We start from the raw sequence: 23,644 nt of genomic DNA, 5'->3' as shown, positions 1-23,644 counted from the left end.
TTTGCTAAAACCCTTCTTTTGAAAAAATTATTTGAATGTTGCTTTATTTTTGACACATTACTATGAAGCATTTAAACTTAAACGTCAAAATAAAATCATTTGTTTTGATTGCGAAAATTTTTGTTGACATTGATAATCATAGCCTACTTTGTAGTTTTAAAACTTAGTGGATTTGTATACATTATCATACATTTATAATTTTAAAATCGGTATTTGCAAATATTTCTGGAAGTGTTGCTCTACTTTTGTCTGATAGTGTAGATATATCAAGTTCAGACAAAATAAAATCTTATATGAACAGTATAGTGATTACAAGCTAGCAACAATTAACATTAACCAAACAATTGCTCAATATTAATATGAATGATCCAAGTTTTTATTCTATACTTGATCCTGTCATAAGGTTTATTTCTCAAATCAAGAGGCATCATATTGTAAATTTTTGGAGCTGTATAAATTAACGATCTTTTAATAAAAGTAAAATTTATTTTAGGAAAGAATAGAGGATTGTTACTTTGAAACCTGGTTGCCAAAGGCAACACTGGTCTACTTTTAGCTATTTTATTATTACAAAGAAATCTTGTAACTGAATTTACATAAATGTGATGCAGCTAAACAAATCAGTTGATCGGTACAAATTATTTTTAAATAAACAAACTTTCAGCAATGCTTTTTAAGCAATAACAAGAGGATCAAGAACAGACTTATAAGAAGCACCTCATACACTTATATATACCATAACCATGTACAAGAGTTTCAAGACTCCGCTAGAGTTTTATACAATGACAAGATTGTCTTCTTTAACAAAGAATGCCTTAATATGTAAAACTTATACAACAACTTACGTATTTTACCAATTATGTAATCAATATGTACATTCCATTTTAGTAAGTTGTCAAAAAATACTCCCAAATATTTTACACTATTGACACAATCAATTTTAGTGTTACACTGGCAAAAATTGTAATTTTGGCAATCAAAGTTATGAATTCTTAATGTACTGTAACCTGGCAGACTAGAATTATTTTTGGCATAACACATAAACTTTGTTTTGTCAGTATTTAAAGTTAGCAGACTGAAATCAAACCAATTTTTTAACCTTGATATTAATGACTCCTTTATTTTTGACTCCCAACCCAACTGCTATCTTCAATTATTTAGCAGATGTCATCAGCAAAACATACTACACTATCTTTTGGGATAACTGAAAAAAGACCATTGATGTACAGTGTAAATAAAAGAGGCCCAAGCACAGTACCCTCTGGCACACCATACTCCGCCACACATCCAAAACTCACTGTTTCATTAATTTTTACCTGCTGTTGCCTATTTTCTAAAAACGATTTTAATAATTGATATGGTAACCCAATTATACCCAGATCACCTAGACGTTTCAGCAAAATATGGTGGGACACAGTGTCAAAGGCTTTGGCTAAATCAATAAAAATGGTCATGCATTTCATACCCAAGTTTAAACCAGAGACAATGTGGTTGGTTACCTTTATAAGTGCATCCTCTGTACTGCAATTTTCCCTAAAGCCATACTGCTTATTAGATAACAAATGATACTTATTTATAAATTGAGTAAGTCATAATTTTACGCATTTTTCAATTAATTTACTAACTGAACTAGTAAGAGCAATTGGTCTATAATTAGTATATTCACAATGTCATGTTTATATTTATTTTTACATATATTAACAGCTATGAATCCACTTACTTAAGATACCATAAAATGTGCTTATAAAAGTAAAAGAGTAGTAGTAAAAGAAATTTCCTACACAACTAAATATGATAGTGAAAGTCAAAATATACTTTATTTGCTATAAGTTTACAAACTTGTGCTAAAAGCTTCATAATACTAGTAGTTATTTGGTTATACAGGATATAGGATAAAAACAGGATACAGAATCGATTTTGATTGTACATAGGAACATATTTTATATAAAATAAAATAAGATAAAATATCTTTTATTAACAAAAATGTCGAAAGGTAATAGATCTGCAGAGTGGTTTTTAATAATTACCAATAAAGATTTAGCCATTAGGCAATAACGAATAGAATATCCACTTTCAAATATACTGACAAATTTTAAATTATTTAATTATTAAATTATTTTATATCCTCTTTTAATTAACATTATTTAAAAGCTTTGAGCACAGTATAAAAATTTAAAAAAAATTACTGACTGAATAATCACATCTTACCACTCCTGATCAAATCTTTTAGTTTTTTTTTAAAACAGGGACTGCTTAATGTTTTAAGATTCTCAGGTATTTTGTTCTATAAACTAGCTGCTTGATATATGAAACACAACTTGAAAAGCTCTGTATTATGCCTGGGAATATTCAAACTATTTTTTCCCCTGATATTTACTTCATGGCATTCACCATTAAAAAATTCTGCTAAATAATTTGGTTTAACTGAGATAGTGATTTAATGCAGGTGAGCTGTTTTGAATTTTTTGTAATTTAAATTGATTATATTCTGTGAGATAAGGATCATAGACAGTGTCTAGGTAATAAGGAATTGAAAGAATTAGAGATTCTGTAAGTCTTTTTTTGGTTTCTTCAAGGAGGATGTATTTGTAGTCGTGAATTGATTTTAATTTAAAATAGGCCTGTCTACATACAATATTAATATGAAAATCAAATTTCAATGGTTGGTCCATGTATAACCAAAGATTTTTTCCTTTTTCCTGCCAGTCAACCACGCTCCCATTAACATGTATAATAAGATTATCAGTTTCTATATTGATTTTAGAAAATAAAATTGCTTGTGTTTTTTGAGAGTTAATCAACAAAGAGTTATGCTCCGCCCAACTAGAAATGTTGGTCAAGTCATCATTGATTTTTGTAATTGCTCTGATCAGATCTTTAGGTTAACTTAAAGGGAGATATATCTGAATATCATCAGCATACATATGGTACAGGCAATTATTTATAACATTTTCAATATCAGAGGTGAAAACTGAAAACAAAAAAAGTCCAAGAATGGAGCCCTGAGGTAGTAACGACATTTTAAATTACTTATGTAATTTCTCCAAACTTTTTGAAATAGTTCTTTATAATAGAATATATGCCTATGTCAAATTGGACATAGCACCTAATCAATTTGGTTTCGTCAAAAATCGCTCCTGTACAGTAAACCTGGCTTGCCTAAATGAGTATTTGTGTCAGCATTTGGATAATAGAGGTCAGGTTGATGTAATATACTTTGATTTCTGCAAAGCTTTTAACCAAATTGACCACTTTGTGCTTCTTCATAAGCTAACATTTTTTGGTTTTTCTAAGGATTTAGTTGCTTTAATAAAATCTTACTTACGAGGTCATAAACAGTTTGTAGAATATGAAGGCGTAAGTCTCCTATATATGAAGTGGCCTCGGGAGTTCCCCAAGGATCTAATTTGGGCCCGCTTCTCTGTTTATTATTTATAAACGATCTTGCCAAATTACTGTCTTGTCAGAGTTTACTGTTTGCAGATGATCTAAAATTGTTCACAAAAATACATACCTAGACGATTGTGAATTCCTTCAGGTAAATCTTAATAAACTAGAGAATCGGTGCAATGTCAATAGACTATATTTAAATGTTAATAAATGCTCTATTCTCTCATTTTCTAGAAAACTGTTGCCAATCAATTTTGACTATAGAGCAAATAATGTTATGTTAGCCAGAGTGGATGAGGCGATTGATCTGAAATTAAGTTTCGCCAAGCATGTAGTAAAAATAGTTTCTGACTCTGCCAAATTGTTGGGTTTTATTAATCGAAATCACTTTGAAAATATTAATACTTTAAAACTACTTTTCTTCTCTTACATACGCTCAAAAATAGAATACGGATCTCTAATTTGGTACCCAATTTATGCTACATGATAGATGATATTGAGCGCATTCAGCGCAAGTTTATGAAGTATCTCTGGTTTAGAGAGGAAGGTGTCTTTCTAGCCAGAGGTTTGGATAGTCAATTATACTTTAATAAATTTAATATTATACCCTTAGCAAAAAGAAGAGAAATTCTTTCCATAAAATTCTTATACAGGGTGTCTCACGACGAATAGACGCGATCGATATCTCGGAAACTAATTTTTCAAAAATTTTGAAAATTTGGCAACATCGCAGTCGATGGGGGCTACACAACTAAAATATTTTGACAGTTGTGACGTTTCCGGTTATACCGGAAGTAGGTGTCAACTTCGTTATTTTAAATAGAACACCATGTAGATTTTTACATTTTTGGCTTCCACATGAAATTCTAGGTATATTTTATGTATAATGCCCTATACCTACAGTAGCGGCCAAATGTAGAGAAACTTTTAATTTTTTAAAAAATTAATTAATAGGTTAAATAAAAAGTTTTAATTTCATCACTAAATCATTGGGTACCTTAAGTTACTTATAATGATATAAAAATAAACACATTCTTTAACACATGACGAAAATACCAAAATATTTTTCATTTTTTTGCGGCCATAAGTAGAGAAACTTTTTTTCCGATCATTCCTAAACAAACAGTTTTTGAATAAAGAGAATAATATTTTAGTCGTGTGTTAGTATTAGTCGAGTAAGATGCCACGAGGTATTCATTTGTCAGTTCAGTTAAAAGAACTAATTATAAAAAAATATCAAGATGGATTGAAACAAAATCAAATTGCAATTGATTTAAAGCTTAATAAAAGTGTTATATCTAAACAAATCAAGATGTACAAAGAACGTGGAGGTTCTTTAATTAAACCTAAGACCGGAAGGCCGCGAAAGACTACTCCTTCAGATGATAAAGTAATAAGAAGATGTTCCCAAAACAATCCTTTCTTTACTGCCGTGGATATTAAGAAAGGAAACCCTTCCATTTCACTATCCATCCGTTCCATAAGAAGACGCTTAGGCGAAGGAAACCTCCAAGCCAGACGACCGGCAAAGAAACCATTCATTTCCAAGAAAAATCGGCATGCTCGTTTAAAATTTGCTAGAGAACATTCCACTTGGACTTATAACCAATGGAAAAACATACTTTGGTCCGATGAAAGTAAATTTAATTTATTTGGGTCGGATGGAATAAAGTATGTAAGGCGTCCCCCACATCAAAGATTCAATCCTAAATACACTAGGCCAACCATAAAACATGGTGGAGGTAATGTCATGGTATGGGGTTCTTTTTCTGGGCATGGACTAGGTCCGCTAATAAAAGTTGAGGGTATTATGGACAGATATCAATATTTACAGATCCTCAAGAATCATATGATACCTTACGCCGAAGAAAACCTTCCACTAATTTGGAAATTTCAACAGGATAATGATCCTAAACATACAGCTAAAATTGTTAAAGATTTTTTTGCGGAGGAACAGCTCAACGTTTTAGCCTGGCCTCCACAAAGCCCCGACTTAAATCCCATTGAAAACCTATGGGAACAATTGGAGTTAGATGTTAGGCGTAAATATCCCGAAAAATTTAAAAACAAAGAAGAACTGTTTTGCGCATTATCGCAGGCCTGGCAGGAAATACCAGAAGAAAAAATTGTAAAATTGTTGGAGTCGATGCCCAGAAGATGTGCAGAAGTTATTAAAAACAAAGGTTTTGCTACCAAATATTAGGTTTATTTTAAGTATTTGTAATATTTTGCTTAAGTTTCTCTACTTTTGACCGCTTAAAAAATAAAAAAAAAATTTTTTGTGGGTTTATAAATAATTTTCTTATACACTAGTTATTTATTTTTTATGTTGTATTTGTGTTCCACCTAAAACAATAAAATATATTTTTAAAAAGTAATCTATCAATATTTTTTTAAAAATAATCAAAAGTTTCTCTACTTTTGGCCGCTACTGTAAGTGTAGCCGTTTTTGACATATTTTTAATTGCATGCGAAAAACTATGTTTATAAGCCCTAACATAATTACCGATTACTCCCTTTTAGTAGCCTTTATTTATTGGTTAGTTTTGGTTTTATTTTAAAGAAAGGACCATTTTAAAAGACTATTTTAATATTTGGCCAAAAAAAGATACAGAAAGGTCAAAAACTAGCATTAAAAATTGAAATGAACAAATCATTAAAAGTCAATTTGTTAAAATGGAAACCCCCTATTTTTAAATTTTTTTCATAAAGATAATTAAAAATAAGGTCAATTTTATATAAAGTTATCTAGTCCAAAAATTGATAGTTTCCGGAATATTGGCAGTTTAAATTTGGCTTAATATTAAAAGCCGTATAACACGGCTCATGGATTGTTGATTAGCTGGCCATGACGGTTGCCATAGTAACCGCTAGAAGCGACAGTAAGACAATAGATTATAAGAGAAATGTCATTGCTTGTAATTTTGTAATTTTTTAAAAACTAATATGCCGGGGCGATTAAATTATACAAACGAAGGTTATTTAAATTTGTTTATTATCTATGGAGAATGTAACAAAGTTTTATCGAGAACATGCCAAATATTTGCAGATAGATTCCCAGAAAAATAGAAACCATCATGTTGCGCTGTTAGGCGAATAATAGAAAATTATTTTTATACATAGTTTGGTAATTTTTTTTTTATTCTTTCCTGTAATTGGGTAACAAACCTGTTGGAAATAAATGCCTTGAAGCAGTTGAGGACCCATATCTACTTCAAAAATTTCGAAAAGTGATCTCAACTGCCTGAAAGAATTGTTGTGTTTTCTTTTGGTACGAAGTTAAATCGACTCCTCAGGGAGTGATATTGTAATAGTTAAATGACTTTTATGACTTTGTAATATTCAACACTTTTCTTCTAGTTGCAAAAATGCCCATCAAAAGTATTGTTGCCCGTACCATCTTTGACTCCAGAGGTAACCCAACGGTTGAGGTTGACCTGGTAACTGATTTGGGTCTATTCAGGGCTGCAGTACCATCTGGAGCCAGTACAGGTGATATTTCAATTTATTTATTTTAACAAATGTAATATAAGCTGTATCTTATTAAATCTTAGTACATATTTATACAAACTATAATATTCATTTAAAAAAATGCTCTCTTGTAGGAGTCCATGAAGCTCTTGAGCTGAGGGACAACGACAAGTCCCGTTACCATGGCAAGAGTGTTCAGAAGGCTATCGATAATGTCAACAAGATCATTGCCCCGGAACTTCTAAAAGCAGGACTTGAAGTTACTCAACAAACTGAGATTGATGAGTTTATGATCAAGTTGGATGGAACTGAAAACAAATCAAAGTTGGGAGCTAATGCTATTTTGGGTAAGAAGAGTATTTTATTATACCAATTAGTTTTGTGAATGTTGAATGCTGGGTTTATTTGAAGCTACAGTTATAAGTATAGTTAAATTTCTTCAAATAGGCTCATTGCAAATTATGTTCAATTTTATAAATTAAACCTAATTTGCCTTCTTAACAGAGTCTTTGACATTTAGCTAATTTAATCTATTTAATTTGGGTATATCTTTTGTTGTCTGGTTAATTTGCATGATCTTATTTTGTTTAAAAAAATAAAAACTATTTTACATCCCTAAAAATCTGATGCGGTGTGAAAATGTTTATTCGTGATTGCAAGCAAATTAAGGTATCAGATTTGCCGGCAGCGCGATTTGTATGTGCCTGCCTAGCAGTCGTGTGGCCCTGGGTTTTAAGTCCCAGATTTGGCATGATGTGATGATGTTTTACACTGACTACTCCGGCGTAGCATCGATGGCTCTTGCCGGTTTCTTGATGCTATTTGTTTACGTTTATGGCGCCTATCTTTTTTTTTCTTGGTCGCATCGAGGTGCTCTAGCTTGTGATGGCACGGAACGTGGGAATTGACTGAATGGGATGTGGAATGTGGAAGCGTTGGTCGTATTTATAAACTGGGTGGGCGGCTGGGATTGGTTGGATTCACAGGTCTAGGATACGCCCACCCAGCTCGTCGGTTTTTGGCCGGTGTTGTTTACTTTATTTTTTTAAAAGAGGAAAAAAAAGTGTTGTGATTTTTATGGTAATAACAATTTAACAGCCGGATTTGATGTTAGTTTATTCAATTTAGAGATTAAGTTATCTATCTTTAAGTTTATTTCATCCTCCGGCAAGGATAAAAGAGTTAATAAATTATTATTTTCTATAGGTATGTTCATCCGTTTTGCCTCCAAACCGGGATCTCTTGCAGTCTCAGTCCCCCTGAACATCGGGCCCGAAGTGGGCTCTCTTTTTAACGCATCGGCGTATTTTTTATTACTTTTAATAAAATTGGGGTTTTTGGGACAGCGCCAGTAACTGGCCGGATGGTCGCCGCCGCAATTGCAACACTGGGCCGGTACTGCACGTTCTTTTTCGCATTCTGAATAATGATGTTTCCTTTACACTTATGGCAACGCGGCCCCGCGTTGCAATTGCTCGCGGCGTGTCCAAATTCCTGACAGCGATGGCACTGTCCCACCTGCCAAATGTTGTTTATTTGGAAAGTTTTGAGGCGCTCCACTCGGACCCTAATGTTCATGAGGTGTTCTTTTCTGATCAGGAATCGGATGAGATCCGTTTGCCTTTTTCGACCTGGGCCGGTGTTAAACCAGCCCATTTCTTCTGGCTCGAATCCCATCCGGTTCAGTTCACTCTCTATGTCTCTCAAATTAAAGTTTCTGTCGAAACCTCTCAGGATCAGATTGAGCTTTCTGTCCTCCTCCAGGAAGAAGGAGTGGAATTCCATCTGCCTCTCCCTGAGGAGTGCAGTCAGGTTCCTGTAGTCCTGTGCTGTTTTTGGGAAGAGTGCCAAACCTAGTCTCTCCTTTTGTACCTTTAATATATTAATTTTATTTTCCATTATCATTTGGTACTTATTTGCCCAATTTGAGGTGTCTCTGATAACAACCTTGGGTATCTTAGGACTGCTAGGTTCAACACTCCTCCCTTTTCCTGCAATAGATAGACCATTGAGAGGCATAAAGAGTGGGTTTTTTTGTGATAATGTGTCCCCCTTCCCCAGTTTGCTGTTTATTGCAGCATCTGGGAGCGCTGAGGGACCAGGTTCTTCCGTATCGGTGTTTGATTCCGAATCTTCAGATTGCAGCATCTCCTCCTCTCGCGGGGAGGAGATGTTTGCATCTTTTCTAGATCTTTTTCTTGCATTTTCTTTTTTTTTGGTTGTCGTTTAACTGGTCTCTCAACGCCCCCAGCTGCCCGGCAAAGTTTTTATTTTCATTTTCAAGTTTTTCATTGATTTTTAGTATTTTCTCCATGTTATCATTTATCTCCTGCAGTTGAGTATTGAATATACAGTTTTGTTCTTTGAGGAGATCGACCTCTTCCTCAGTGTCTTTTAACTTTATTTTGAGTTTTTCATTTTCGCTCTCCAGCATTTTATATTTTTTGTTTTCTGTTTCAATACTCGACCGCAGGATATCAATCTCGGTTTGGAGGCTTTCATAGATGGTTTCATACATATCGGCTCTATTGTATGTTCCCGCTTCCATGGTCTGGACAGGATTCAAGGATGGGGATTGGGTTTTTAAATATCTCCGTTCAAGGAGAGGTTTTTGGGAGGGGTAAGGACTGCCAGCTAGAGACTTACCCCGCTCTAGTTCTTCTCGTTTTTCTGATGTCTTCGTGGATTTGCTGTTGGAAGGCTCATTTTCGGTGGTGTTTTGACGTCTCGGTCGGTGGGATGGCCCCCCGCTGACTATGGGGGGCGAGTTTACGCTATTGTCCGCCGTTTCTGAGTGGTTTGTGGTGTTCTGCTTAGTAAGACTGCCGTTTTTGACTGCTCGTTTCAACTGCAACTCAACTAACTGCCAACTGGCCCAACTGCAACTGCCAACTCCCAACTGCGATTTGGCATGGTCGGTTGTGAGTGTCCGATTTATACTTGGGTTACCGAACAGATGGAGTGGTCACGTGATCGTTCTGCGCCGGAGGTGTGGCCTAGAGCCTCGATAGGGTTCATGACTTGGGGTTTTATTTAATTTTATTAGTCGAGAGGCTTTAGATCGTTTTGGTGGAATTTTTTGCTATTCGAATATTTGAATCTTTGCAAATATATACTTATATTCAATCTATAAATTTAAATCTCACAGGCCTACCAGCGCAGCCCCTAACTTGTTATTCCTCCTTTCATTTTAAAACACATATTTAAAAAAAGATAAAAGCTACTTAAGTAATTCTCAAAACCAGATTATGATCATAAAATTATATTTTATAATGGCCGGGTTCATCAGAAAAAAGCGCTCCCTGAGCGCTCGATTGTTGCTCAGGTATGACAATTTTTATTGGCCCTTACTATTATAGGCAAAACTTCCAGCGCTCAGGTAGCGCTCGGTTCTGATGAACCTGGCTAATTACACCCTAAATGTTTGACCTGGCACGATTACTTAACAGGATTACCTTACCCCTTTCCGGTAAACCCCAATATATTAACATAACTTTGCATAACAAAATACTTAAAAGGGATTATTATATCATTACCTGGCACAACCTCAAAATCGGTTTGGACCCATTTTACAGGCGACCGTATTATATTTTAAAAAAAGCTGGTTACAAAGCAAAGCTGTACGGTAAAATAATTTAAAATAAGTAGGCATAATTCTCCTCGTCTAAATCTGCCAAGGTTGCATCGATGGGCGGGCCTATATTTCGCGCACATCATTTACTCCATCTGTTCGGTAATCCGACTTTAGTTTTTACAAAATTATAGAGGTTGTTCCAATTTGAACTCGTGACTAAATGTGCCCAGCAGAAGGTCAATAAAAAAAAAACAGGTATCAGATTTATTACAAGAAGTATGAAAAGTAGAAAAAATTAAATAATTTGAGAAATACTCATGTTTTTAACGTGTTTAACAAGTAAATGGGAGTAAAAAAGTGCCGTAACGAGAGTCGGCTATGCATGTTTCTTATTGCTCATTGCTATGGACAACGAGCTGTGAATGTCAAATTGTTAAAAACTATCACAGCGCGTCATTTATTTGATTTTTAACTATTTATTGTAGCTATTTCGTTTCCCCTATATTTTTCTGAATATCAATAATGGCAAATTATACCAATGAAGAAATGGCAGCAATGCATTTTGTATAATGGCCTCTCCGATGGTAATGCAACAGAATCCAGACGTATTTATCAGGAAAGGTGTCCTACCAGATCTTTTCAGATATTCATCGTCGACTTACGGAAACTGATTGTTTCAAGAAAGGTACTCCGAAAGGTAGAGCTCAAACTGTCGGAACCCCTGAAATTTAGAACGCGGTGCTACAAGCAATCGAAGAACACCCTCAGACGAGTACGAGGAAGATCGCTAGAACTCTGCATGCATATCTGCAGCAACAAAAGAGAAGAGGTTATTAAGTTGCGATCTGAGATTGATAAGTTAATGCTGAATGAAGAGCTTTTGAAAATTTCTATTTCTGATCAGAAGGAAAAAATATCTTTACTCCAGAAAGATCTAGAAGAAGCTAATTCGATATGCAAAAAAATGATTACTTCAATTAGACTTCTTGAAGCTGAAAATCAATCATACTCTTGTGAAATAGCTTCTCTCAAAAATGACATGGAGGTATTTAAAGCCTCTAACTCACGCGAGGAAGTTATCGAGGATTCTTCGGATATCGAATTTGCCACTCATTGTACACTTAGTACAGAACTTGACAATCCTTCTAGTACCAAGAATTTAACAGTACCTGATGTTAAAGAGTTTTTTGTGACAAGTAATCCTGATGTCAATGTATGCAGAAAGCAGGTCCTGGTGTTTGGTGATCAGACTGCAAGAGTTGGAGCCTCTGGGATGACACATTCTTTGGACTCTAAGATCTATTCTATTCATGGTGAAGTTCACTCCAACTATACTTTATCCCAGATGGCAAACCGTATATTTGAATTAACCACTGACTATGTTAGTACGGATAATATTATTGTTTGCTTAGATTTAGGATCAACTTATTTTGACTGTCACTCCTTTTATGGTTTACTTTGTTTGGGTAAATTCACTAATTTAACTTTAAGCTTAACTTACGACGATACAAATAAGTTTAATTATTTTCATGTGGTATCTATTTGTAAGAGATTTCTTAAGTCCCAAAGGGCTTCAGTAAGAATTTTCAGCAATAACTCTCAAAATAATAAATTTAGAATTAGTAAGAGTGCTCTTTGTGTTCGTCTGGTTTTGTTTGTTACTGTTAGTTATGCGTTAAAAAGAAATTTTGTACTCTCCCCCGTTCCATTATCTAATATTAATTTTGATAAGCATTCCAGTGGCTCTAACTCTGATAGTTCTCCTCTTACTCTTAACTCTACTTCAGCTGATACCTTGGTTAATTCTTCTTTTTTAGGGTAGGCAACTTTGACGCATGCATTTCTATTATGCTTTTGAATATTCAATCACTGCGCGGTAAATCTGATGATTTGTATATACTTTTAGACAGTTTAAATTTTCCAAACATTGTCTTACTTACTGAGCACTGGTTGAGAAATGAGGAACCAATTTCCCTTCCTGGCTACTCTGTAGCTTCCAAATTCTGTAGGGCTGGCCTTGGATATGGTGGCACTGTGGCTCTTGTGCATCAATGTTTTTGCGACGGCTTTGTTGGTTTTGGCGATTTTGATGATCTTAGTGTCGAAAAGGAGTTTGAATTCTCAATTGTTTATTCTGGTAAAGCCAATTATTATATTGTGTGTATGTATCGTTCCCCAAATAGTAGTATAAGTACTTTTTTAGATAGGCTTGAACAATTCCTTTTAAAATTTTCTCCTAAAAATACTATAATTCTTGCTGGAGATCTTAATATAGCTTTTGAAGATGGGGAGAATAGGGCTACATTGGATTTAATTAATTTGCTTTCCTCTTTTAATATTTCTATGCATGTTAACAGCCCTACGCGTGTAACAGGTACCACATCAACAACCATTGACTATGTTGCCTCCAATATACAGGGGAATGTAATTTGTAATGTATTTGACCCAGCTTTGTCTGATCATAATGCCATCCTGGCTCAGGTGCCATTCAGAAAAAGATACAAATCCAGAGGTTTGGGTAGAATTTACAGCACAAGGAACTTCCGGTCTTTTGACGCAGGATGTCGATCTTTTAATTGGGACTCAATATTTTGTGAGCAGGATGCTCTTGCTTCATTTCACGCATCTCTTTCAAAGTTAGTTGATAGATACTTTCCCGTTCACCCATTAAAAAATCGATTTAGGGACCGGAAAAGATGGTTAACTCCTGGTATTCGCATTTCCGGTCGTAATCTTAGATTTTTTGGTATTTTAAAAAAGTTCTACCCGATAAATAATTTTGTATTGTCGCTATTCTCGAGATATCGAAAAGTCTACCGGAAAGTTGTGTGTGAAGCGAAAAGACTCTATTATTCCAAACGTTTGAAATATTCCTCCAATGAGCAACGCGAAGCGTGGTCAATTGTTAATGAGGTTGTGTCCAAGAGTAATGGCTCTCAAGAAGTGCGGATTGATTCTGACATATTAAATAGGTACTTTTGTTCGGTTGCTGATATCCTCACAAAGGGTCTCTCTTCCATTTATGACCCTCTCAAATTTTTACCTACCACTAGTGGAAACTCATTTTACCTCAGCCCCACTACTCCCAGGGAGATTTTTTGCACTATAGGATCGATGAAAAAGAAAAGGGCATCTAGTGACGATGGTATTTCAGTGAATTTATTGGGAAAACTTCCTTTGAGTGCTATTCAGGCTCTTTCTGATGCTATTAATATTTCATTTCAGTTGGGCACATTTCCTCTTTGCCTAAAATTAGCAAAAATTTTGCCTCTTTATAAGGGTGGTGATCGTTCTAGTCCATCCAACTATAGACCGATTTCAATTTTGTCTACTTTATCTAAGTTAATTGAAAGACTTATGAAGGATCGTCTTTTAAAGTTTCTTCTGGGGGAAGGGGTTCTTCGAGATGAACAATTTGGTTTTCTATCAGGGAAAAGCACCTCTGACGCTATGTTTGATTTCTTGTCCAAACTTCTCCAGGGTGTTAATGGAAGAGAGGCGACTGCGGCGGTGTTCTGTGACTTGTCCAAGGCTTTTGATTGTGTGAGCCATAGGATACTGCTTCAGAAGCTTTCTGCTTATGGAGTTAGGGGTGTTGCACTGAAGTGGTTTGAGTGCTATTTGTCTGGTCGCGAGCAGTCTGTGTACCTTAATGGTGACTTTTCTGGTGGGGAGTCTGTGGATTGTGGTGTTCCACAGGGGTCAGTTCTTGGTCCCCTTCTATTTCTTGTATACATTAATGATCTTATTACTCTTAGCATATGTGGACATTTTACATTGTTTGCTGACGACACAACGGTTTTATGGTCAAATAAAGATCCCAAGCAGCTTGTCAGAGATGTTGCAGCCGATCTCCTGAAATTAAAGCAATGGTGTGATTCCAATCAACTTTGCTTAAATATGTCAAAGTCCCACATTATTGGTTTCAATTTTCAAGCTGAGAGTCTTGATTTTGGTGAGAACGCATTGGACATGGTAGACAATTCTTTCTGACCATATAATAAAGTTAAATAAAAAACTTGCTTCTGGCTGCTTCTCTGTTAGGGCAACCGTTCATGAACTGGGGAGAGATGTTGCTCGTGATGTGTACTTTGCTTTGTTCGAGTCGCATTTAAGGTATGCTCTTCCATTTTGGGGTGCATGTTCAAATTATCTGTTTCAGTCTGTTTTTGTGCTGCAAAAGAGGGCTGTCAGAAGTTTATTTAGGGCCCATTCTAGAATGCATTGTGGTAATCTTTTCAAAGAGAGCCGTATTTTGACCCTACCATCATTATTTATTTTGGAAACTGCATGTTTAATATTCAAAAATAAGAACAGTTTTCCAATCCGACATCACAGTTATCCTACCAGACAGATTAATAATATTCCCCTTCCTATTCCTCATTTTACATCTATCAAAGATTCATTTATATATCGCGGTTTAATGATTTATAATCACATTAGCGTGGAATTAAGAAGTGTTCAGTCTTTGCGCCAGTTTCGTTGTAAACTGAAGTCATATTTGCTTCTAAAAGCCTTTTATTCGATTGAAGACTTTTTTAAGGCTGAGGATGTTGTGTAGTAGATGCTAAGCTTTTAATCTGTTAATTTTAATTTTGAACATACCTTTATATGTCCCTTTATCTCTGCTACCTTTGTCTACATGCATGTATTTTATTTTATAAAGATTTGTTTGTAACATTTTTTTATATTTGTTTTGTAAAATCTGATTTGATTGTATTTATTTTCTGAAGCTTTGTCAATAAAATTCGTGTACATGTACCAAATTTTCGACAATAAAGTACTTGAAAAGAAAAATCACAAATTGGATTTTGGTTGATTGTTTATTATACCCATACCATATTTTAAGAGTACAGGCATTACTTCCCGGATATTTTCCGCAGCGAGTGAACTTCTGTCAGTGGTATGTCCAGAATATTATACTAAATCCGGAGTTTGAGTCACAGATTTTGTTCACAGACGAAGCAAATTTTTCTCGGAACGCTATTCATTTTTACAACAATCATTTGTGGGCAGAAGAAAACTCCTATGCCATAACGGAAAGCCATTTTCAACACCAATTTTCTGTTAATGTTTGGGCAGGCATTATTGGTGATTACCTAATAGGCCCATTTTTTCTACCAGGGCGCCTTGATGGTCGGTCATATTTACAGTTTCTCGAAGAACTACCTGGGCTTCTTGAAGATGTGTCACTTCTGTTAAGATACGAATATGGTACATGCACGATGGTGCCCCTGTTTATTTTAGTTTAATTGTCCGAAACCATACCGTTTATCTGAATCGATAAATCGGTCGCGATCACAACAATGGCCAGCAAGATCCCCCGATTTCAATAGCTTAGATTTTTTTTTATTTGGGCAGCTTAAAACTCTAGCTTATAAAACTCCCGTAAATGCTTTAGAAGATTTAACAGATTGAATAGTTGCCTCATGTGAAAGTACGGAATATTTGAACGTGTGCGTAATTCTATGCGTAGGGAGCGGAAGCATGCCTACTTAATGAAGGTGGCCATTTTCAACAATTTTTGTAATCAGTGTAATTAAGATAAAATACATGAGCCGTTCATTTAAGCTTAGTTTCATAATATTAAATAAAACTTGTTTTTTGCACTTAAAACCCTGTTGTTTTCAAAGTAAAATTCGAAGAGTTTTGAGAAGCAGAAGAAATTTGGACAGGTCTCTGAAGGTTTTTATTGACAATGATTTAACCTCTCAACAGCGTCAATACCTAAACAATTTAAAAAATGAATTAAAGACCCGACAACAAAATGGTGAACAAAATCTGACCATTAAATATGTTAATGGTGTACCCAAAATTACATAAAAAAATTAGCTGGATCTTCCGATGATTTTCTGGTTTATTTTCAAAATGTTAGGGGCCTCAGAACCAAATTGGACTCTCTCCTGATGAATGCTTCTTACTCCCAATATGGTATAATTGTATTGAATGAGACCTGGTTAACCAACAACTTCTCTGACGAGTTGCATTTATATGATTACAATATTTATAGAAAGGACAGATCTACTGAGACTAGTGTTTACTCAAGAGGTGGTGGCGTACTTATAGGTGTCCATAAAACTATCAGGAGTTCATTGCTTGAGTCTGACCCTCATATGGAACATCTGTTTGTCTTGGTTGGCTCAGGGGAGCAACAAGTTATTGTGGGCACTGGATATTTTCCTCCCAGGGCAGCTCTAGAGTGTTATGGTGCATTTAGTGAATCTCTGGACAAGCTATGTGATGATCTTCCCCATTGTAGGCTATGCATTCTTGGTGATTTTAACTTGACTCATGCTGCCTGGTCTGTCGAAGGACTCAGTTCTATTGGCACTGCTGTGCAACCTGCATCACCCAACAAAGTGGAAGCCATTGAAGCCGTCTCAGTTATGTGCTCTTATCACAACTTATACCAGGTCAATACTATTAGAAATGTAACCAACTGTATGCTGGACCTGATCATCAGTGAGGACCAGAATCTAGACATTTCCTTGGCTGAGGCAGCTATCGTAATACCTGACAGGTACCACCACCCTTATCTTTTACTCTTGCAGTGACTCGGGCTAGGAGTGGTGAGATTATTGGGAAGGGTTTTTATAGAGGCTTTAGCTCAGTGGATTTTAATTTGGTTTCAACCTTTCTTTTAAGCTTTAATTGGGACATTTTATTCTTAAACAGATCTGTTAATGAAATGATTAATATTTTTTATGAAATAATTTATTTGTGCATTGATCTTTATGTTCCTTTGAAAAAATATTCAACTAAAAAATTTCCGATTTGGTTTTCAACAGAACTTAAAACTATGATTGTTGAAAAGAAAAAATTGCATAAGCAATATATGAACACAAAATTTAACTCTGATTATGTTAGGTTTTGTAATATTAGGGCTAGATGTAAATCCTTAAAAAGACAGTGTTATGATGATTATATTTATGCTACAGAGCTTTCCCTGAATAGCAGCTTGAGAAACTTTTGGAAGTTTGTGCGCTCCAGAAAGGGCAGCTCTGCAATTCCCAGTGTGATTTCTTACAATGGTACTACCTGCTCTTCAGGTGAGGGCATTGTGAACTTATTTGCAGAATATTTTTCAGAGATGTACACTGACAAACAGTGCATTATTCCTCAAGATTTGACTTCTAACCATTTTCAACTCTCTAGTCTTAAAATATCAATTTCAGATATCTACACTGAACTGTCCAGACTGGATGTGACTAAGGGTCCTGGACCTGATGGTTTACCACCGGTTTTTCTAAGGCAGTGTAGTTTTTTATTGGCGAGACCTCTATTTATTATTTTATACTATTTATTATTTTTTACTACTGGAAGACCAGTTTTATCACACCTATCCCTAAAGCTGGAGACAGCTCGCAGATTCAGAATTATAGACCAATCAGTATTATTAGTACAATTCCTAAATTGTTAGAGAAGTTTGTTTGTGTTGTCCTTACATCTTTTCTTCAGGGCCAATTATTAGATGAACAATTTGGTTTTATTGCAGGACGTTCTACGGAACTGAATATTCTATCCTTTACTGATTTTCTGTCTGAGTCCTTGGAGAGGGGGTATCAAGTGCACTTTTTGTATACCGATTTCTCCAAGGCTTTCGACAGGGTTAATCACAGGCTTTTGATCTTTAAGTTGAAAAGATCAGGGATTGGGGATCCACTGCTGAAATGGCTTGAGTCCTACCTGGTGGGTCGAATGCACCTCGTTAGAGTTCTGGGCTTTGAGTCTCGGGAGATTTTGGTGCTGTCTGGTGTCCCACAAGGATCCCACTTAGGGCCTTTGTTATTTAACCTTGCTTTCAGTACAGCTTCTTTTTTCTTTTTGCAGATGATTTAAAATTCTTCCTTAGAGTCTCATCTCTGGAGGACTGTTTCAGACTCCAATCGGATTTGGATGGGCTTGTTGATTGGTGTACAACAAATGGTATGGATCCAAATGCTGGAAAGTGTTACTCAATGTCCTTTAAAAGAAATAGAGACCCCGTAAACCACTCCTATTTTGTTGGTAACACCATATTGAAATCTGTCTCTCATATTAAGGATTTAGGTGTGACACTGGATAGCCCTTTAAGTTATATTCCGCACATTTCGGGGGCAGTTACCAAGTCTCTGCAGATGCTTGGATTTATCAAGAGGTGCTCAAGGGACTTTTATAATATTTCATCTATTTGTTTGCTCTATTGTGCACTTGTGCGTCCTCATCTAGAATTCAGTTCCTGTGTTTGGTCTCCATACTATAATAATCATATTCATAAGATTGAAAGTGTACAACATAAATTCTTAAGATATATTGCCTTTAAGCAAAATGGAGTACCTATAAATTATCAGGATGAGTTGGACTATCAGCAAATGGAAGCCTCATTGAATTTGAGAAGTCTTGAAACTCGTCGTAGACATAAAGATTTGAAAGTATTTTACAACATCCTTCACTCTCAAAGCTTTTGTCCTGCACTTCTTAATAAAATAGGTCTTTATGTTCCACCTAGGTCAACAAGGCAAGTTACTTCTTTTTACAGCCAAACACACCGCACAAATTATGGTCACAATTCTTTTCTGGCAAGGCTGGCTAATCAGTATTCTGATGTAATTGATTGCTTTGAGGGGCGCACAGGGTTCATTAAGAAATTAAATCTTATTAATTGATAATGCTGTCTTAAACTAGAACTATAAGGTGTTGTGAATTGTGATGGTAATTGTTCCTTTGTGTTAACTATAAGTATTGTCTTTTTCTTTTTTTTTTTCTCTGAACTGATTGTTCCAAGTTAAAGGTAATCTTTATATTCTAAGCTTTAATTGTATGTTGGGTTAGGTTAGTTTAATCATCCAATTATTATTCTTATATTTTTTTTATAATATTGGGCCAAATATTAAATAAATAAAAATAAAATAAATAAAAATTAGGTAGGTATTTCTGAACTAATTGCCAATTGATATTAATCATTCTCAATAGCTCAAAGGAGAATACAAAACATTTAATGGTATTTAAAACTAACAACTTACTTTTTAAGACAACAGCTATTGCCATCATCGATGTTTATGTATAAAAACGTCATTTATTCATGCCTAACTAGATAAAGAAAAATTTGAAATTTAAAATCTCAGCTCGTTGCCTATATACCAACGAGCAATAAGAAACATGCATAGGCCACTCCGCGACTTTATTTGCGTTAAATAAATACGCGTTACGGCACTTTTTTACTTACTTTTTAAACGCGTTAAAAACATGAGTATTTAGGGAAGTAAAATTGCTTTTATTTTTTTAAGCGAAAACCATGCGTCGGACGAAAAAAAACAAGATATCAAATTTGCTAAAAAGTGATTGAGGATTTTAAAAATAATTTTTATTTTAAGAAAAAACAGTGGCGTAGTATTTTTTTTTTCACTAAAGATATTCAATAGAACACAGACAGAGAAAATATTTTTTTGCACATGAAAAAATGCGCCTTGATGCATAGAATACATGTACCAAATTTCATAAAAATGTCTACAATATTGTTTAAGTTATTATTAAAAAACTGATTTTTTTTGAAAACTTTAACACCCTGTATCTCAAAAGTTAAGACATTTAGGACTTATGTTCATAGAAACTTTTTTTCTTAAAATGGGTCCAGGAATTACCCCCTTAAATATTAGCACGTCTTTAAGAAACACCCTGCATAATTGGTTGATAAATTATAGGCTCTTATTATGCTCTCCGCTGCCTTATTATCTTTTCTCAAAATTTTTCAAAAATTCTTATAAAAAAAGACTTGCCTATTTCATTATGCCAAAATATATCAAGATTATATCATTATACAAAGGATGTAATCTCCATTTATACCCCTATTTTAAACCATTTTGATTGAAAATTGAAATTTGCTGGTATTTTCTTTGATTTTACTAAAGCATTTGATGGATATGATTCAAGCTGAAAGCAAATGGTCAAATGACATTTTCTGACAACGTAGAGGTTGAAACTAGTTTTTCACAAGTGTCCCTGGTCCTATTCTGTTTCTGATTTACCTTTTTTATTTGATGACAGTTATCTCATCTTATTTGCTGATGATACATTGGCAATTGCCTCAGATCATGACTGTATTTGTGTCTGTACTGAGACCTACATGTCTCTTCATATGTGAGCTAGCAAATGCATATCCGCATCCTCACTGAAATCAACAAAATGGTCTTTGTCTTAACAGTTTAAAAACCAGTTTTATCCTTTTCACACCTGTTCAAGTTAGATAGAAGCTCAGAGAGGGTTTAAGTACCATAATTAAACAAAACTCATTTACATTTTTGGGCATTATCGTTGCAAAGCATTTGTCCTGGAATGATCAGGTGGACTTCGTATTCGGCAAATTAGCTTGTAGTAACTATGCAATCTTCAAGCTTAGAGATTTTGTAGATACTTACACACTTAAGACCTTTTATTATACTGCAGTACATTCTACTTTAGCCTATGGTTTGTTGCTTGGGTAACTCCTACAGTATTGAAAGGACATTAATCTGTTAAAATCCTACTATCATAAGCACAATGATGACTCAAAATTCAGACAAGTTATACAAGATAGCCATATAATAATAATAATTTCTTTATTGCTTTCAAGATCTAATTAAAATAAACAATAAAGTCACAAAACAAACAAAATTAAAATTTGATAACATCTACACAGTACATACTGCTAATAAAAATAGTAAGAACAAAAGGAACAAAACAAAATGTTGGACATCATAATGGGTGCATTACCTTACCACTTATATCTCAAGTATCATACATTATGAAATATATTAGTAAACAAACCCTTAATATTAATCATAATACACATTTAAAATTGTAAATCGAAACTATAGATACACTTGCCCAACAGATACCCTGCAGTGTCTTTCCTAAACTTCATGATATTTTTCTCTTGCCTTAGGGCGAGAGGTAATCTATTATATGTTTTAATAGCAGCAAAGGCAGGAGATCTTTGAAAAAACGCAGAGTGATGAGTTGGGACACTCAGTTCAGCTCTCCCTCTTGTCACAATAGACATACCCTCAGCATAATGATCTTCATTAGTTTGAAAAAGATGCAGGTGTTTCTTTGCAAAAATAGCTAACATAAGAATGTACAGAGCTGGAACAGTGAGTAGACCAAGCTTAGTAAAATAAGTCCTACAAGACGTTTGTGGTGTGAGTCTGAGCATGCATCTTATGATGCGTTTTTGTGCTATAAAGACCGACACGGCGTCAGTTGAAGATCCCCAAAACATCACACTATAAGTGATTAGAGATTGGACCGATGCATAGTAAAGTTGCTCCAGTCAATTTAGGGAAAGCTCTTCTCGTAGACGCCTTATTTACGCGCATAAACTATTTAGTTTTTTGCCAAGAGTGTCTATGTGTGGGACCCATGTGTAGTGATGTAACCAAAAAAAAACAGAACGGTTTTTTTAAAAAAAAACCGTTTTTTATTGTAAAAAAAACGAAGCCTTCGGTTTTTTTTGTTTTAATTGTTTTTTTTTTTTAATCTGGGTTTTTATGTCGGAACTGTTTACTTATTGCCAAAAATATTATAAAAGGTAGGTATAATATCAAATATTTATATATCAAAGTTAGTCTTATTTAGTTTCTTTGTTTCTTAAATAATTTATTTAAAAAAACAACCTATTATTAATTAAAAACATTTATTTTTATTCAAAGCCTTTAAATGAATCATCACTGGATTCGCTATCCATATCTTCAAGCTCTGAAGGTTCACCCTCTTCATTATTTATTTCTGAATCCGACTCTGCCTCAGAACTGGATATGATCATTGCTTCTGGTTCAGAAACTACTGCAGGATTGATTGTTAAGCTAGAGCCAGCAGTAGGCTCTGAACTGGATGATTCCTCAAGTTGACTCATTAATTTTAGGTTATGCGCTACATATACGATTTTTGAGGCTCTGTTGTTGGTGAGCCTATTTCTCTTATTTGTGTGTATTCCTGAGTAGGAAGAGAATGACCTTTCACACGCTGCCGAGGTTGCTGGCAATTCTAAGAATCGTATGGCCAATCTGGAAAGTGTGGTGTTCGAGCATAGACCAGTCCACCAGGCCGTGGGGCTAATAGCTTCTATCGTATCATTGTTCCAGAGAAAGGCCTTTTTAAAAGGCCCTTCTCTCGAAACATAATTGGCAACGTCGGCTAGGATTGCTGCTTCGTCAATGTCCAGCATGCTTTGTGCCACTTTATAAATAACTTCTGTTGCATCAGTCTACAGTAAAAAATATATATATATATAAGTCTAAAATAACTATAACCTAAAATAAATACCTCCTCATCCGAGGTAAGTTCGCTGTCACAATATTTAGGATCTAAAAGGTTAGCTACATAGTGAATACTATAAAGAGCAAACTTCTCTCTATTTTTAAAAATTGCTCTTACATCTGCTTCCTCTTTGGTTAATAATGGACTTTTGGACAGAGATTCCAATGAGGTGCTAACCATTTTTTTAAATAGATACAGACATTTTGAAATGGTTGGTTTGTCACCTTCTATAGAGGTAATTGTGTCAGCAATTGGTTCCAGTAACATAATATATCCCTGAACCCGGTCCCAAAATATATCGCTTAAAGCACTTTTTTTTAGGAATGAGTGTTTGCTTACAGCCTTTTCAATTGTTTCATCAGTAGCCAACATTTTTATTATTTGTTTGTTGGCAAGCAAGGATTTAAAACAATGAACTAATGATCCCCATCTGGTAGGCACTGGGAGTTTAAGACTGCAACTTATTTTTAATTCCTGTTGTTTTTCCTTGACCCAGGCTGATAAAATATGGCTTTGTCGGATGGCCTTTGTGAGGGCAACACTCTGCAGTAAACGATTTTAGACTTGTTAAATTTTTTAAATCGGTAAATATTAAATTAAGGGAATGAGCAAAGCATCCATATGTAAAAATTTTATTATCAAACTCGTTTTCTATCAAATCCCAAGCAGCCTTCATATTTGCTGCATTGTCTGTTACTATGCCAAACACCTTTTGAGGACCAATTTCTCGTATTACTGTGCCAAGAGTTTTTGCCATATATTCTGCGGTGTGAGGTGCAGTTCCCGTTGGCATAATTTTAAAAAGAAATGGCTTTGGAGTTGTGACGACAAAGTTTAGGATAGATTCGTTCCTGATATTGGACCATCCATCCACCATAAGTCCAACAGAATGTGCTCCAGCTTAAAATAATAAAATAATAATTGTCATTTTTACCT

At 34.9% G+C, this 23,644-nt stretch overlaps 1 protein-coding gene across 1 annotated transcript in view; it reads left to right on the top strand.

Moving 5' to 3' along the window:
- The window catches only part of LOC126741150 (enolase-like), a 59,831-nt gene that overhangs the window by 6,648 nt on the left and 29,539 nt on the right, over positions 1 to 23,644 (top strand). The window contains exons 2-3 of the mRNA XM_050447492.1: positions 6,751 to 6,882; positions 6,996 to 7,208. Of these exons, the coding sequence (XP_050303449.1) occupies positions 6,759 to 6,882; positions 6,996 to 7,208 (337 nt within the window). The 5' untranslated portion in view covers positions 6,751 to 6,758. The remainder of the gene's footprint in view (positions 1 to 6,750; positions 6,883 to 6,995; positions 7,209 to 23,644) is intronic.

This window comes from Anthonomus grandis, chromosome 10 (assembly GCF_022605725.1).
Source record: "Anthonomus grandis grandis chromosome 10, icAntGran1.3, whole genome shotgun sequence".
Taxonomy (NCBI): domain Eukaryota; kingdom Metazoa; phylum Arthropoda; class Insecta; order Coleoptera; family Curculionidae; genus Anthonomus; species Anthonomus grandis.
This window is presented reverse-complemented; position numbering and strand designations above follow the sequence as displayed.